The 13,128-nt window shown below is 38.0% G+C and overlaps 1 protein-coding gene across 1 annotated transcript in view; it reads right to left on the bottom strand.

Moving 5' to 3' along the window:
• Positions 1–2,846: 2,846 nt before the first annotated feature.
• The window catches only part of LOC149786154 (diacylglycerol lipase-alpha-like), a 222,871-nt gene continuing 212,589 nt past the window's right edge, over positions 2,847–13,128 (bottom strand). The window contains exon 17 of the mRNA XM_089976506.1: positions 2,847–5,436. Within this exon, the coding sequence (XP_089832632.1) occupies positions 4,225–5,436 (1,212 nt within the window). The 3' untranslated portion in view covers positions 2,847–4,224. The remainder of the gene's footprint in view (positions 5,437–13,128) is intronic.

The following is a 13,128-nucleotide window of genomic DNA, read 5'->3' as shown; positions in this document are numbered from 1 at the left end:
TGGCCTGATTTTCTTAAGAAGCCAAAAATAAGAATCAACCTTATTTTGAAACATGTTTAATGTGAATAGGCCAAGTTAGGTTGTTATCTACAAATAAAATACACTGAGAATTTCAACTTGATAAGTCATGTTAAGATTCACACTGTCATTTTCAATTTAGCCTTTCTCAGTTTTATTATGTTGTAACTAGTAAGGCATTTGTTGTTTATTGCTGTATTTATAATCAGTTTTCCTTGCACAATAATTCATGTTAAGAACTTGACTCAGACGTGTAGTGCTGTCTGCAAAGAACTCAGTGGAAGAGCTAAATTTTCAATCTTCTGGGGTAAATCAATAATAAACTGAATCAAAACCTGAAGATAGGGAACCGATGTACACCAAAATTAATATTCTTGCTTTCAGAAAGCTGACGTGGACATGGATGGACATCCACCTGTGACTACTATGACCATTGCTAGTGCCAAAATAGACATGGATGGACATCAGGTAAAGGAAAGAAGGAGAAGGCTTGTCTTTTTAAATAATTCTTGATGAAAAAGTACATGTGTGTGTGTGTGCTGCCAGGTGAAATTTTATAGAATAGTTTTCTTAAAGAAAAAATAATTTTCATTTATCAATAAATAGTTTCAAAAAATAACTCATTAAGTACAGAAGGATACTGCTACAACAACAAATCTGAAACTAAAAATGAAAGTTTTTTGTGAATTTCTTTCGGCTGTTACAATTTTGTATGCCTCATATTAATACGTTCATTTTAAATTTCAGAAATATATGGCTGTTTTGTTAATTTTTTGAGGAAAATTTGCGGCAAGAGCTTTATTTGACTTTTTGGACACATAAAAATATACATGCCTATGTTGATTGTTGTTGTTGTTGTTGTGGGGTTTAACGCCATTTTTCAGCACGATAGGCTATACATGGCGGCCAGTATTAATGGTGGAGGAAGAACCCGGAAAACCCCGGAAAGAACCACTGACCCACGAGAAGCTACTGGCAGGCTTTCTCACATGCCCACATTGGCTGAATCTTAGACTCGAACCGCCGCAGACAGAGGTGAGATGGCAGTGATCCGTAACAAAGAGCGCTTTAGACCACTCGGCCACTCGGGGCCCCCATGCCTATGTTGAAAAGATCAAATAATTTTGTAACTATGTATAATGTTCATACCATACAAACTATATAAATCAGTTTTATCTGCTGGATCATTAAGGTAGTTTGCTGTTGTTACTCTTATTGATGTCTCATTTTACCTAGGTGCATTGTAGCACTTAGATTTCTGAGGGTGTTTAGACATAATGTTACATGGTTGCAACATAAGTGCTTAGCTAAGTAATGAAAAAGAAATATTACCATACAATTTTAATAATTGCACGAACAGTCCCATGAATAATACAGCCAATGATATTGTTATATCTTTGCAAATCTAGCAATTTACAACCTGCAATAAATTGCCTGTGCAGATCTACTGCTGTGGATAAGTAAGATTTCAGTGAACTGTGTCATATATAAATAATACACTTGCCAATATATCTTTTCTTTGCATATTTAATAAAAGGAGTCAATGAACTTGAAAAAATTTCCAACATTTTTAAATTCTCATTTAGCTGTTATTTTATGATCAAATAGTGACAGGGTACATTTTTCCTATCATGCTGCAGAAGAAAATGACTGATTTGACCAATAGCTATTTGAAAAATAAAAAAATGTTTAAATGTTTGCAGTTTGGAATGTGTTATACAAAAGAGTGTTGTTGTTGTGGATTTAACACCATTTTTCAGCACATGACAGGTTATAATGGCTTCCAATATATTTGGTGGAGGAAGAACCGTGGAAAACCCAGGAAAGAACCACTGATCCACAGGAAGGTACTGGCAAACCTTTTTACATACACACATGGGCTGAGCCCAAGACCTTGAACCCAGGCAGACAGAGGTGGGATGTGTGAGTGATCTACCTTAGACCACTTGGTCACTTAATACAGCAGTTTTCTTCCTTGAATTTATAGCTGGATTTATGGTTTCAGTTTCATAAAAACATGAATTGCTAAGAAGTGACAGGTATATCAATAAGCCACAAATCAGTAAGCTACTTGTTTGCTTCAATGAATTCATATTGTTTGCTATTCTTTATACAACTGGAAAGTTTCTGTGTGTTTATTCTGATTCATTTCCCTAAATAAACCCATATGTAAACATTATTACCTCCAGAGATTCCAAAATGTATAAATATATAAATTTTAAATGGTTTCTGTTGTTTCTGAAATGATTGCTTGAAAGCCCACATGATGACTAAAATGTATTTATTCACAGATTATGTCATGTTTGTTCCATGAATAATTTATACCAATTATAATAAACATAAACCCAGATCTACCATCACATTATGTGCTGCATTTCATGATCTATGCTGTTTGTTTTATTAACGATTTCAGGGAAACAGTATGGATTCTAAAGTTATTTTTAAATGGCATCTTGAATGGTATCTGATGCTGCATTAAAAAAATGTATTAATTTGAATGACCTAAACACTAGTAGCACAGGGTGCAGTAGTGAGAAATTGGTATAACCCAATAATGACCAGTGCTCATGATTGGCATAACCCAATAATAACCAGTGCTCATGATTGGCATAACCCAATAATAACCAGTGCTCATGATTGGTATAACCCAATAATGACCAGTGCTCATGATTGGTATAACCCAATAATAACCAGTGCTCATGATTGGCATAACCCAATAATGACCAGTGCTCATGATTGGCATAACCCAATAATAACCAGTGCTCGTGATTGGTATAACCCAATAATAACCAGTGCTCATGATTGGTATAACCCAATAATAACCAGTGCTCATGATTGGCATAACCCAATAATAACCAGCACTCATGATTGGCATAGCCCAATAATAACCAGTGCTCATGATTGATCATGTGCTGCCATCAGATGCATCATAACCTGTAAATATTGTCTAACCTAAAAAGTAATAAATAATGGAGCCTTAAGAAAGAATTTTTTTTTTTTATAAATCAAAGAAAATGTATCAGACAAACCAATCAAATGGTACATAATGGGAAGTCAGTCAAGATGTTGGCACCTCCACAACCTAATACTATCAGTCTGAGAGGAGGATAATTTGCATTTATACAAACGATGCCCCCCCATCAAACAGTTCATATGATAATCAGATCATTAGGATTTTTAAAAGTATATTAAACAAGTTATAAAGCATTTACCAATGTACAATATAACCCAACAATACAGTTTAACATGTACAATGTAACCCAACAATACAGCTTAACATGTACAATGTAACCCAACAATACAGCTTAACATGAAAATATCAGAAGAATGAAGAGCAAGAAACCCAATATGATGGCTAATGATGTGATGGCAGATCCATGTCTATGAAGATGGATGCAAGTTACATATGAGCAAACACAGTCCCTGGGACATAGAATTAGAGTATTTGCATACTTTCCCATTTAGCTGTGCCCCGCCTTACCCATTTAGAAAACATATGGTATCTAGGATATATAAAATGCACAAAACTTAGTCATTTCATTCAGCAATTTATAATTTCTGGCCTGATGGACACCATGAGGCCCAAACATTGTCAACTTCTTGGCATTTTAAATCAAACAACGAGTTTTCTTTAGTAATATGGTCACCATATTAACATGGGTGGGTCTATGTTTTCAAGCAACTGATGTGATGAAGTTCACTGTCTTTAATATATAATCTCAATAATTCTGTACATTTTGGAGTTACATCTCTTTGAACAAATGTATACAAGAGTTGCTCCTCCTTATTTGTTCAATTTGTTTTAGAAATATTAAAAGCAGACATCGGAAATATTGGACACAGACAACACGGTTTTTACTGATTCGAAATCGACAATTCTAGAAACAAGAAAAAGACAGTGAGCAGTCTTTCTGCTTGTTTACAGTGAGATTTTTCGTTAAGTTTGAAATGCAAATAAACTTAGTGTTATGGGTCTCTTGGTGACAATCTGGTTAGAAATTATAAATTGATCAATGATTAAGTTTTGTGCATTTTGAATATCCTGATGCCTTCCATTTTTTAAATTGGTTAAAGTGGTACAAAAAATGGGAGAGTGCATGTGAATACTATAGTATGAATGATTTAAATGAATGAATGACGAGAATTTACATAACAGATATGTTATTGTAATGCAAGCCATTTCCTTCACATGCTTTGATCTGTCAACTATACATCCGTCTCCTCTACTGGGTAGTACACGACTTCATCAGACTGAGAGTACAGCCTTAAGTCAGAGTTGTCAGTATGAGAGCTAATACTGGATGACTGGGGCATTTCGCTTATGTTATTCTCTTCCACTTCTTCATTTTCATTTGCGGTGTCATCAATCTCTGGTAATGATTTTATAGTTGGCAAAGCTCCAGCCTCAAATACATATGTTGAGTCCTGTAAATGTGCTATATCTCTCTGTTCTGTTGACCGTTTCATTTGGTATTTATGCATCAGGGTCTGTAAGTGAGAATCAGACTGTGAAATGGATAATGATTTATGAGGAAGTTTACTTTCAGACCTTGAAAGGTCAATTAAGTTTGGATACTGGTGTTTAATTGGTGGGTGGTAGGCACCAAAACCATGTGGGTATCCAATCCCAGCAGCTGAGTAGTGCTCATTTGGATTTCCATAGCCATACTGAGTACAGTGGTCTGGTGAGTGTCGATCGTAAGTATTACAGCTATAGCTTTTGACCTCCTCTATCACTGTTGGAGGGAATATAAGCACTGAAGAGGATAATTCACTTGGTGACGATTCTGGTTGGATGGCAGAATTTTTCACATGATTTACACCATTTACAATTGTATCATCAAACAAGTCACTTTTATTTGCAACATCACACTTATTGAGGACATTTATGCTGACCTCTCCAGCTGAATAAAAATTGTTGCTGGCATCACTAGACTCACCTTGTCTGGACTCAGCACGCAATTCTGGGGACTGATGAATTGTCTCTAATTTTATCGTCACTGTCTCAGTTGATTTCTGGATGGAATCTTTGACAGAGCTGCTCCTACTTGAATTTCCTAGACTTGAAACTAGTGAAAGAGATTCAGGGCTGGCCAGTGGAGCCTGGAACCAGTCTGAAGTCATTAAATCAAGCTCTAAATGGGATTGAATTTTCTCAGAGGGATATGAATGCTGCTTATCAGATTCAAGCCTTTCTAATGTAATAAATGTATCATCTATTGCTGACATGTCCCAGCTAATGCTTGCAACTGTTTCCAGTTTCAAGTTATTTACCAGAAAATCTGAGTTTGGTATTGTTTTATCAGGAAATTCAGGCACTCTAACTGAACTGGAAGATATGTCATGCACTAGAAGAGTCTTCCCCTCCTGCTCTGATAGAAGCCTCATGGGCTTGGGAGAAGCCATATTCACAAGAACCTGAAACAACCAGTAAAACAATATTAATCTTAATATTTAACTTGTATATATTTAAATATGCAAGAATAATTATCTATTTTATAAATTGTATGTAGGTTCTAATTTCCAACAAGAGGCCAAAGTGGACCTGAGATTGCTCACCTGTCTGACAGTTTGTCAAGAAATCTGAGTCAGTAGGATGATTTCTCTATAATTTTTTTCCAGTGCTGTAAACTGCACAAGCTATGAAAATAATTGCTGCAAGGTTCGCTATTATTTGTACATCTCATAAACATTTGGTGCTATACCAACAGCATTTGAACAATAATGAGAAGCCTTTATGCTAGGATATTTTCTGTCAAAGTTGGTCAAATTCATTTCAGCAATTAGTTCATTTTTATAAAAATATAGAATAATTTCTTCAAACTTGAAGACCCATCAAACCAGGATATTAATAAATATGGTAAAATTCTGTTGAGCATGTTTTTCATGAAAAGACAAGTAATGTTTTTTTCTCCATTTCTGGAGAATTTTTCTTCATTTTAGAATGATCTATATTTAGTAACAGGAGTAATATTTAATAGCGGATATGTAATAAGCATTAAAGATCTTTATACCAGGCTGTTTATTCTCAATTTTGGTAGCTTTCTGTTTAACCGTTTTTGAGTAGTCATTTCAAGTTATTATTAAGCATTTTTGATAGTAGAGACCATATCTGATGGTGGATCTGTACAAATTTAAAAGTCTTTCATGCCAGCATATTTTCTGTCAGATTTGGTCAAAATCTGTTTAGTTGTTTTGGAAAATGTAGTCTTTTTGGGGTGTAAAACAAATTTTAATTATATAACACTTACCTGTTACCAATGCATTGCTTACCATATCTGGGATGCCATGTCTCCATTCCAGACACAATATACCATACTTCATTTAGCACTTGGAGGCCCAGAATTGAAAACAACATGATCCCAGTCTGATTTATTAGTCTTAGCTAACATATGAAAATAAATTCCTCTTTTTGCTTGAAATGAGACTATAAAACATCAGAGCAGGGTGTGAGGAGGGAATCTTTTCAATAGTAGCAGGTCAGTATTATGTTATTAAAAGCTGTCCCCCCAAACAAATTCACTTAGAAGGGATATTAAATGACCCCAAACAAAAACTGGTTTAAGATAATAATTACCCATACGGAAGGTGAGTCAACTACTGTAAGCTGGTAGATGAATTAGCTATATGGTGTGTTGTCATGACTGGATCCAATAAGTAAATGCCTTTGATCTGGTGTGCCAAAGACTGAAGGAACAAGGATGTAAAGGTAGTGTGATAAGGCTGCTCTCATAACATCATCCAAAGAGGAGTGATTAAAATAGGCCCAGGACACAGCAATAACCCTAACACTACTGGCTTTATTTCTCATGAAAGAAAGGTCATTCCCAGTGAGAGATAAGCTCTCTTGGATAAGGACAATACACCTGGATATGATGGCCACTGCAATATCAGAGGAACCCTTGAGACACAGAAAGAGACAATTCCAACCCTTCTTTCTCCCATGAGATGAAACTAAATAAATCCTTAGGGACCTAACTGGGCAAAGGAGCCTATCTTGACCATACAAAGCACATATATGACAGAAACTGGAAATCTCAACTGGAACTGGAACTACTGAATGTAGTTGATTCTTAGCCAGTAATCTAGGCTGAAACCAAATCATTGTTACCACTGAACCATAAACACCAACAAAGCATCCTTCTCCTTACTGATACTACGGAGAGGAGGAAGATTGTCTTATGAGAGATGTTCTTGATTGAAGTCTCACTCAAACATTCATAAACAACAAAAAAATAACAGTAAAGGTTGCATCCAGGCATTAACAAGTGAGATGCTAGTCTTCTAAGCTCAAAATACTTGAGATAGAAAGATGAGTGTCCAACCCAATGGTTGAGAACTTGAGAATGTGAGTAAGGCTGCCATTGAGCCCTTAATAGTAGACACAGAACATTCTCCTTCTGCACAAAATGAAAAGAAAGTCTGCAACGGCATTTAAAGGACAGCTAGGATGAACATGTTTCCTACCCACCAATTATAGAAGAATCTCCACTATGCATTGTAAACTTTGGAAGTTGACTGCCTCCAAGAATGGACAAAGCAGTTGTAACACTGCTCAAAAACTTGCATAGGTGGATTGATTGTTTGTGAAAAGTCAACCATAACGGTGGAAAATCTGTGTTGTTTTGTAGGAAAGATCCCATGTGCTATGACACTGGTGCTTCTACCATGGTAATATCCTGGGCTCATCTACTGACAGGATGAGTTGACTGTTCAACCACAACCAATGCAGCCACAGGGGCTATTGGGATGAACTCGGACATGGAGATCCTGACTTAGCGGAGAACCTGTGTAGTTATTTTGAAAGGTAGAAAGGCATAAGTGTACAGATGATCCCACTTCAGGATGAACGGGTCAACAACATAGGTCCTCTAAATTGGCACTGGAGATACAGAAAAAAGGGATATTGTAGTTTGGTCTTGTAGTGACTATGTCCACTAATGGTCTATCCCACAGCCAAATAAACATTTCTGCTACAAGCTGATGCAGAAAACATTCAAGGAGGACCAAACAGCACCCCAGCCCCCATCAGGACAGGATGTCTGCCAGGATATTCCTTTTGCACAGAATATGGCAAACTCTGAAAGGGATCTGCTCTAAATCTGCCATAGGAGGGGGTTTCTAACTTTCTTACAAAGAGAAGGAGCATGTTTACCTCCCTGATGCCTGAGGTATGTCTGGTATGAGGTATGGACATGTCTGAGGTGACCAGAACACAATGATGCCTTGTATGGCTGACACACTCCTGCGGGGCGAAAACACTGGCTATATTCTGAGGTTGTTAATATGAAGGGTCTCTTCTTCACAACACCAAATCTGGTGCATCTCTGTAAATAAAGAGTTGGATTCTGGGTTGTAAATTGGTTCCCCAGTCAGGAACCAATTCCAATCTAGCCATCAATTCAGGTGGTGTTAAAATTCAGATTCAGAATCTAAGCCAATAGCAAGCCCTTGTGTTCTTTCCAGTTAGCAAGTAGCAGAAGGTAGAAATGGTGAAGTTAAGTATCCCTAGGACATCTAGATCTTTAGATACATTCAGCATTCATAGGAGATAGAATTAAAGGTGTTGGCCATAAGACCTCCTAAGGACGGAATCTGAGCAGTCCTGTATGGTGGGACATAAACCCTCAATCGACTGGTAAGGAAATTCATCCCCATGTATACAAAATCCTGGGAACCAATGAGATCAACTTCTCCAGGTTGTGGATTAGATGCTGGTGATTCACCATCAACAGAATATCACTATGGACATTGTGCATCAACCAATCATCAAATTACTGGAGGATGGGGATCCCTAATGACCTCAAGTGGTCACAATGATCCCCTTCATACTGTGGTAAAGGCTCAGAGGGGTGGAGTTTAGGCTGAATAGAGGAGCCCAAAATTAAAATAACTTTTGGTAGAGACAAAAGGGAAGTATTTCCTGTGATGTGGAGGAACATATTCGTTTAACAATGCAGACCACTCTGTCCAAGGGAATTATGCTGTTCCAAATGAGGTACTAGTCTCCATCTTAAAGCAATCTTCTCAGAGAAATTTGTTTAAGGTGAAAAAATCAATGATGAATTGAAGCTTTCCACCTTTCTTCAACACCAAAAAGATCTGGGAATAGAAATCTAGAGTTTGGTCATATTTCATCCTCTCAGCTGCTCCTTCTAGAGCAGGGTGTATACCTCTTACTTTAGATGAACCAGGTTGGATTTTTGGTCACAAGAAATGAGGGTCCGTAACAGAAAGATGGTCCCAGAATGAAGCTTGCATTTCTTCTTTAAAGTGTAATGGACTCAAAACATTGTTGAGCCACACAAAACCACTGAAAAGAGGACTAGTCAAGCACCTACTGGGCCACTGAGAAGGGGAAGATTGCAGGAAAGGGTTAAACTCTTCAGGGATGACTATGTTCCTCCTTAGGGAAGGGGAGTAATCTGAAGACATCATCTTCTGACCTCTCTGACTACCATGACTGGCATAAGATGGTCATAAGGTAGATTTGACCTGGGGCTGCTTGTTTAATTTTTGAAGCTCATCCTGTTTTAAGAACTTCTGGGGAGGTCCCCATAGTCAATCAGGATGTGCACACCTCCTTATAGTTTCAATGGAACAGAAGTTGTGGCCAGGGATCAGTGTTGCTGGTCTCTAAAATCCTGTGGCACTGCAGAGGTGATGAAACATTCAAAGAGCATCTGTGCCTCAAGCAGTACAACCAACAACGTTTCTTGCTGCTAGCCAGCATTAACTCAGACATCTCCAAGGCAGTATCTGCATAGGCGCACAGCACATGTCTTCATGCTGCCATCACAGTTTCCAGTGCTGAAAAGCCACTGAGACAAATATTCCCTTCAAGAGAAAGCAACTAAAATGAGATGGGCATGTGAGGCGATCATCCTTAGGGTTTGAGCCTCAAGTTCCAAAGGCATTTACAAGAAGAGGAGACTTGTCCCAGCTGATTTCCCTCCTTGAGGCAAGTCCAGAGAGCAGAGGGAGGGGCTTAAACAGCCAAACCCAACTCCAATGATGGTAGTTTAAGCAGCCAAACTGGGGAATGAAAATGATAACTGGAGGCAGGGACCATGGCTGAAACATACATCAACCATCATCGCATGAAAGACCAACAGGTGGGCTAAACCTGGTGTTTCAAAAGAAAGGTAAGGACCTGACACAACTGGCTCTTCTGGGAGCTCATTTGAGCTCATCAGAATGGAATAAGCATCATCATCCTGAACATGCTCCAAAGGATGCATTCTTCACCATCTTGGAAGAGAGAGGTGGACACATCTTGATGCTAGATGAGGTGTGTGATGGACATTATACCTTAAAACCAAGGCAGCAATAGCCACAATATATTGGGGATCATAGGGGGAGATTCAATATCATGTAAAAGGGTCCCTAAATATCCCAGATGATGAGCAAATCCTCATCCCCAGATGGGTGAGCTAAACTCAACTCACAATCAACAAAGATCTCAGATGGCAGCACAGAGACATGATCATCCTTAGGGTTTGAGCCTCAAGTTCCAAAGGCATTTACAAGAAGAGGAGACTTGTCCCAGCTGATTTCCCTCCTTGGGGCAAGTCCAGATAGCAATGGGGGGGGGGGGGGCTTAAAGAGCCAAACCCAACTGCAAGGGTAGTTTAAGCAGCCAAACTGGGGAATGAAAATGATAACTGGAGGCAGGGACCAGTGGCTGAAACATACATCAACCATCGTTGCATGAAAGACCAACAGGTGGGCTGAACCTGGTGTTTCAAATGAAAGGTAAGGACCTGACACAACTGGCTCTTCTGGGAGCTCATTTGAGCTCATCAGAATGGAATAAGCATCATCATCCTGAACATGCTCCAAAGGATGCATTCTTCACCATCTTGGAAGAAAGAGGTGTCCACCTCTTGATGCTAGATGAGGTGTGTGATGGACATTATACCTTAAAACCAAGGCAGCAATAGCCACGATATAACTGGGGATCATGGGGGGAGATTCAATATCATGTAAAGGGGTCCCTAAATATCCCAGATGATGAGCAAATCCTCATCCCCAGATGGGTGAGCTAAACTCAACTCACAATCAACAAAGATCTCAGATGGCAGCACAGAGACATGATCATCCTTAGGGTTTGAGCCTCAAGTTCCAAAGGCATTTACAAGAAGAGGAGACTTGTCCCAGCTGATTTCCCTCCTTGAGGCAAGTCCAGATAGCAATGGGGGGGGGGGGCTTAAAGAGCCAAACCCAACTGCAAGGGTAGTTTAAGCAGCCAAACTGGGGAATGAAAATGATAACTGGAGGCAGGGACCAGTGGCTGAAGCATACATCAACCATCGTTGCATGAAAGACCAACAGGTGGGCTGAACCTGGTGTTTCAAATGAAAGGTAAGGACCTGACACAACTGGCTCTTCTGGGAGCTCATTTGAGCTCATCAGAATGGAATAAGCATCATCATCCTGAACATGCTCCAAAGGATGCATTCTTCACCATCTTGGAAGAAAGAGGTGTCCACCTCTTGATGCTAGATGAGGTGTGTGATGGACATTATACCTTAAAACCAAGGCAGCAATAGCCACGATATAACTGGGGATCATGGGGGGAGATTCAATATCATGTAAAGGGGTCCCTAAATATCCCAGATGATGAGCAAATCCTCATCCCCAGATGGGTGAGCTAAACTCAACTCACAATCTACAAAGATCTCAAATGGCAGTACTGTGGCATGGGAATGTATAGACCAGTCCCAGCCCAAAGATCAACTTTGAAAGACTTGTGACTTGCTACTTGATGGATCTGTCCATAAACAGCATATCAGTCTGTCATTGTGAGCACAAGCAGTGCACAATAGGCAGGTGATTTATTTCTCAGAGTACTACATGTACCTCACTTATCCAGAACCTGCAACATACTAATCTATGAATGAGAATTTTTATTAGAAAAAAAACAAGATATTCTGGAACCTAAGATGAGTAGGTAATTATTTACCCAAATATCGGTTGCTTAAAAAAGGGTTAAAACTGAACATACCTGCTAAACATGATGCAAAAATCCTTCAAAATTAGCAACATGAGCACAAAAAACACTCAGATAATGTACGGACAATGGAAAAAAATGCTCACGCTCATTATAAACAGGTAGAAGATTGACAGGATGTTTATGAACAATAAAGAAAGTAAATTTTGATCAGCAATGTGAACATGCCTAAAGTCCAAGATAAAAGAGGAAGGTATTCTGTATGTTGCTTATGCCCAAAGAATCAGACTAGGATCATGTTCTTTTCAATTATGGTTGAACATGCCCTCCATGAAATGGTAAACAATGCAACAGTAGCTGGTAATATATTACTGCTATCAAAAAAACTGTTTCAAGATTCTTTAATGTCAATAACTGTGGCCATATTTGACAGATCAGTTGCAAAAGCTTCTCCTTCATACCAAGTTCTATCTAGTTCAATTTTGTTTAGTGGTTTAGAGAAGTTTTTTAAATTAATCATTTTTATGTTTTTAGTACTGGTAAACTGGCATTCTTTCTTTAGGCTTTCATGCCAGGATGCATTAGGCCAAATTTGGTTGAAATTTGCCTAGTAAGGTGGTTTTTTTGAAATAAAGCTGACAATAGCAATTATTGACTGACAACATATACTGCAATACCAGATGAGTCATGCCAGACATTGTCATGTGATTTTACATCCAGGTGTGCTATAAATAAATAAAAATTAGTGGTTAAAAGCGCTTAATAATTTTTACAACTTAAAATATTTGTTATTAAAAAAGATCATGTTTCTTTGAACATTTATTTATTTATGCTTCTAAACATCAGATGACTCATTTATGTAAATACCTGGTACAACTAATATATTACAAAGACATATTTACTGCATATGGAAAATGTGAACCCTTAATTAATTCAACACCAACATCTTCCTTGTTACAATACTAGTGGAACTCTGATCAAGCATGATTACAAATACCAATAAATACCATGTGCATCAATCATTTAGTTCTTGTCAATTCATCTTCAATACACAATACACTTTTATGTGCAATAATTTCAATCTTTTATATATAAAGAATTCCCATTATTTTCTAAAAATATTATCTCTCAAATCTTTAAATACAAAAGACAAAAAC

This window comes from Sinohyriopsis cumingii, chromosome 12 (assembly GCF_028554795.1).
Source record: "Sinohyriopsis cumingii isolate HCF-2022 chromosome 12, ASM2855479v2, whole genome shotgun sequence".
In the NCBI taxonomy this organism is placed as follows: Eukaryota; Metazoa; Mollusca; class Bivalvia; order Unionida; family Unionidae; genus Sinohyriopsis; species Sinohyriopsis cumingii.
Note: the sequence above shows the minus strand (reverse complement) of the source record. Positions and strands in the feature narration are given on the sequence as shown.